At 39.7% G+C, this 4,450-nt stretch overlaps 1 protein-coding gene across 1 annotated transcript in view; it reads right to left on the bottom strand.

The window, feature by feature from the left end:
* LOC104702923 (eukaryotic translation initiation factor-like) overlaps positions 2,915–4,450 on the bottom strand; it is a gene marked incomplete in the record, with an annotated part of 4,138 nt that continues 2,602 nt past the window's right edge. The window contains 2 exon segments of the mRNA XM_019228172.1: positions 2,915–4,125; positions 4,216–4,448. Of these exon segments, the coding sequence (XP_019083717.1) occupies positions 3,124–4,125; positions 4,216–4,448 (1,235 nt within the window).

Here is a 4,450-nt window from a genome sequence, read left to right on the forward strand (position 1 = left end):
CCCCTGCTCAACGGAAATAAGAATAGTTTCTTAGATTATTCAAACTCGACAACAGTTTAGAATGGTCAAGAAGAATAAAAAAGGTTTATGATAAATATACGTACCAGTATTGTTTCGCAAGTTCTTGTGTGTATTGTTAGCTTCTTTAGATCAGGTGAGTTTTGTAACACTCGTTTTACAGCAGGAGGAATAACAAACTGAAAAATCGGTGTCTCAATAGTCAAATTTTTGACCTTGAACATCGGAAAAGGATCAATACGAAGCTCCACAAACGATAACAGCTATAGAAGGCACACATTGAAAAGATTGTGAACATAATATAGATAAACGTCGCGCACATGTTGACTGGTGCAACCAATTGTTTTGACATGAGTAACGTAAGTAAGTTAATGTGCTTTATACCTGAAGAAAGTCTCCCCCAATAGTAAGTTTCTCTACGTTTTGAAGCTTTCCTAGCATCATGAGTTGAAGGGGATTGTGAGCCTCTAATAGGGTTCTTTCAATTGAGCAAAACCAAAAGTTCACTCTAGCTTCGGTCAAAGACGAGACATCAACTAAAGTACATGGACACTGAGAGTTTCTCAATATGAGACGATGGATATGTGGTGCCACAATTTGCATTGGATCTGTACACACAAGTTGCGGACAACTTGTAATGTTCTCAGACGCAGACATTTGCTGAGATCAAGAACCCCCAGTTCATCACAGTAATGCAATGTTAAGCTTTCGAGGATAGGACAACCAGATAGAAACTTATCCACAGATTCATCAGAGAGGTTACAATAACTCAACGACAGCTTCTTCAAAGATGTCCAAGACACAGGGCGTTTAGGGATCATATTAGCAAAGTTGAACTCAAAGGTGAGTTGCTTGACTGAGGTATTGATGTAGAAGAATTCAGGAGGTAAGTTCATTTGTAGAAGGCACCATCACACCCGAGATTGAATCTCGGTTCCTACGAATGTAGGAATTAGTCTATTTGTAGAAGACACCATCACACCCGGGATTAAGTCCCGGTTCCTACGAATGTAGGAATTTGGCTAATGGGCTGGCCAGTTGTGGTCCGATGGTTTACAAAAAAAAAAGTTTTTTTTTTTTTTTTTTTTTTTTTTGCGATTAGAGACTAACAATTTTACGTTGCAACGGCATATGAACATAGATTAAGAATGCAAGGCTTTGTCAATTACATAATACAAACCACAAGATTAGGACATGATAAAATTAGATAACACTTTTACTCACTTTGAAATTATTATAACATGCTTTTGCAACCAACCAAATATATAGTATTTAGAACGAGAAGAAAATCAATAGCACATAACTAAGAAGAGCTTGGCGGCATCAGCATCCTCCTGGTAATTCAGTCCCATGGCATACTCAGATTTGGTTCAAAGAACGCATTCCTAAAATGGCGTTCATGGCTTGGCTTACTGTCCAAGATAGGCTCACTACACGTGATAGATTGATTCGCTGGAGTCTACCTGTTCCACCAACTTGCCTCCTATGTCAGACAGGTGCAGAATCACGGAACCACCTATTCTTCATTTGTCCTTATTCTCTAAATCTTTGGAATAGATTCTATGAACGATTTCAACCCCTTCCTCCAAATACTTTTGATGGTTTTGTAAATTGGATTAAGTCTCCCACCACAAATAGGAAACTTAATTCAATTTGCAAACTAGTTTTCCATGCTTTGATCTATGCTATTTGGAAAGAGAGAAACTCTAGACTCCATGGTCCTGCTTTCCGCTCAGAAGCCCAGCTCCAACGAGATATTCAGCTCCAACTCCGGCGTAGACTCTTATGGTTGGACCGAAATAACTCAGGAAGATCAGCTCTTACCTCCCCCCCCACAAGCTGATTACCTATGTTTATGGTTCACTCACTTCCAAGCCCCATAATATTTTACTTCTGAAATGTGTTCTTATCTAATGTAATCTCCAACTCTTGTAAAGTTTCCGTTGCTTATTAATGAAAACGGTATCTATTTTTTAAAAAAAAAAAAAAAAAAAAAAAAAAAAATAAGAAGAGCAGTTCCAAATCTACATAAGCTCAACAGAGGAGAAGATCGACGGTTGGATGATGATGGGATGAAGATAGGAATAATCCCTTTTCTTTTAACGAAAATGTGAAGATTGTTGCCGTTTCCATCGCCGTGTTCCGCAAGTTTCCTATCATCATTGTGGTCTGATAGAATAGGATGTGATTGGATGATTAACAAGAAGATGATCAAGAAACAACAAACAAGTACTGAAGATCTCATTTGCGTTTTGAAGTTGTATATAATGAAGAAAGATATTTGAATCTGTTTTCTTAAAAAGAATTAAGTTTATGAAAAAAATGTATACTTTGTGAGTGATGCCGTGATGGGGCTTTTATAATCCCATCAGTGGTAGGTACTTCGTGAGTTGACCTTCTTTGTTCAAACATAAATACAGATAAGAATTTAAGGAATTCGAGTTGTGAGTGGCATGAATCATAATTTTTTTAGGATTACATATCATTAAAGGATCTATGGACGGTTTCTGAAATAATAATAAAAACTACGGATAATATTATATACACATCGGAAGCTTAATCATCTTAATTGAAATGTTCAAGTTCAGCTAAGTCTCTCTGCATTTTTTCAAACTCTTTGGACCTCCCCTCTTTTAAAAATTAATGATTCAAATGGTTTCTCAAAGGTTGACTCCCGAAATATTATTCTACAAGTATATATATACATCTGAGCTTGTTTCAACAATGATATAAATTGATTAATTAAGGCATCTCAGTATTAGTAGGGTTATTAACGTCAACGATTAATATTTTACTTGTACCTCTGATATACTAACTCTCTTACGAACGAATGACTTTGTCTAATACATGCAAAACTAGGAAATGATATGATGCGGAATTTGCTGAGCTCTAACAATAGGATAACAAATGTAACTTTCTTTTTTTTCTCACCCTGAAATGTTTCAAAACTCAAGATGAACGAAAAAAACACGAGAGGTAAACAAAGCTGAACCAAATCGTCCAAGTATATGATATTAACTCAAAACCTTTATAAGAAAAAAATGATTCAGACTATTCTCAAGTAAAAGTTTTAAGAACTTCTTCGCCTGCGATTCCATATAGACACTATCCTGATGGACTCTCGCTAGCCGCGGTAATACTCTTTGAAACCGCCTCAAGCACGATATTTCTGAACCACTCATCTTCAATCTTCTTCACAACCTCTCCTACAAACTCGAATTCCAAGGCTTTAGCTGAGACCAACTCCCCTAAAATCTCTCCAAAGCTGTTTGGTGCTTTTGGCAGATCGATTCCAATGTCATCCAACATTGAACCGTAGAGAAAACAACCCGCCCCTAAGTCTTCACATGTTAGCACATTCTTGGAGATCAGATGTTTCAAGAGTTTGGCAATTGGTTCAACCAACGGAGGGTTTTTCTCTAGACCGAGTGAGATGGCTTCCTTGACTAGCTCCGGGTGGTAAGATGGAGATTTCAGTTCCTCAACACATTGCAATGCCTCACCCAATAAACGAACACTGAAATATTCTTCAAGAAGCGACTTGGTTTTTCTTTCCAGCTCTCCTGCGTTCAGGCTATTAGCCAGAGGAGCCGCCTCCTGTGGCTGTGGCTGTGGCTGTGGCTGAGGTTGAGACCGTGGTAACGGCTTCTCAACAGTTGGAATGGGTTTAGAGGCTTGAGGAGCTGAGCTAGAACCGTTACCTTGCAAAAGAGCACTTGGTCTACCACCGCCATTAAGAAGGCCTCCACTGCCCTGAGGAAGAAGCCTTGAGTTGACTGAGAACGACTTGTTGATAGCAGGAGGAGGCTGAACACGCACAAAAGGAGGCTGCTGCACTGTTTGTCTATTCCCTCTGGGCATGGATCGGGTCCGTGGTATTTCCCAGCCACCTTCAGCCATAGGCATCTTCATAGCACCAGGCATGCCAGGCATCATTCCTCCAGTACCAGGACGGCCAAAGATGTGTCCAGAGCCAATACTGTCCGCTGCACCAGAAGCCGCAGCACGGTTGTTGTTGTTGTTTCTCATACTTGCCATTGCACCAGGACGCAACCCGAGATTTCTCTCTGCCTCGGAATGGATTTCGGTGATCTTCTTTGCTTTCACCTGCACGGTAAACAACAAGTAAGCACAACTCTAAGAGAACTAAAGACTGATGGTTATTAAAGGTTTGAGATGGAATGATAAAATCTTTACCTCCTCACGCCTCGGTACCCATTTGTTACGTCGAAGATCAATAACGTCTTGGACCATAAATTTGAGGCGCAGCTCTAGTAGAGGGTGCATTGCTAGTTCCTTCAGACGGCCAAAGTACATGTCATTTATACCTCGAGATCTTGGATTCTCTTCAAGTTGCTTCCCAATGGTTACAAAAAATTGGCAGAGAGCTTCAACATCTCCCTCTGCTGGGCAAGCTTTACTGTCTTCTCCT

The sequence above is a fragment of the Camelina sativa genome, chromosome 7, assembly GCF_000633955.1.
Source record: "Camelina sativa cultivar DH55 chromosome 7, Cs, whole genome shotgun sequence".
Taxonomy (NCBI): domain Eukaryota; kingdom Viridiplantae; phylum Streptophyta; class Magnoliopsida; order Brassicales; family Brassicaceae; genus Camelina; species Camelina sativa.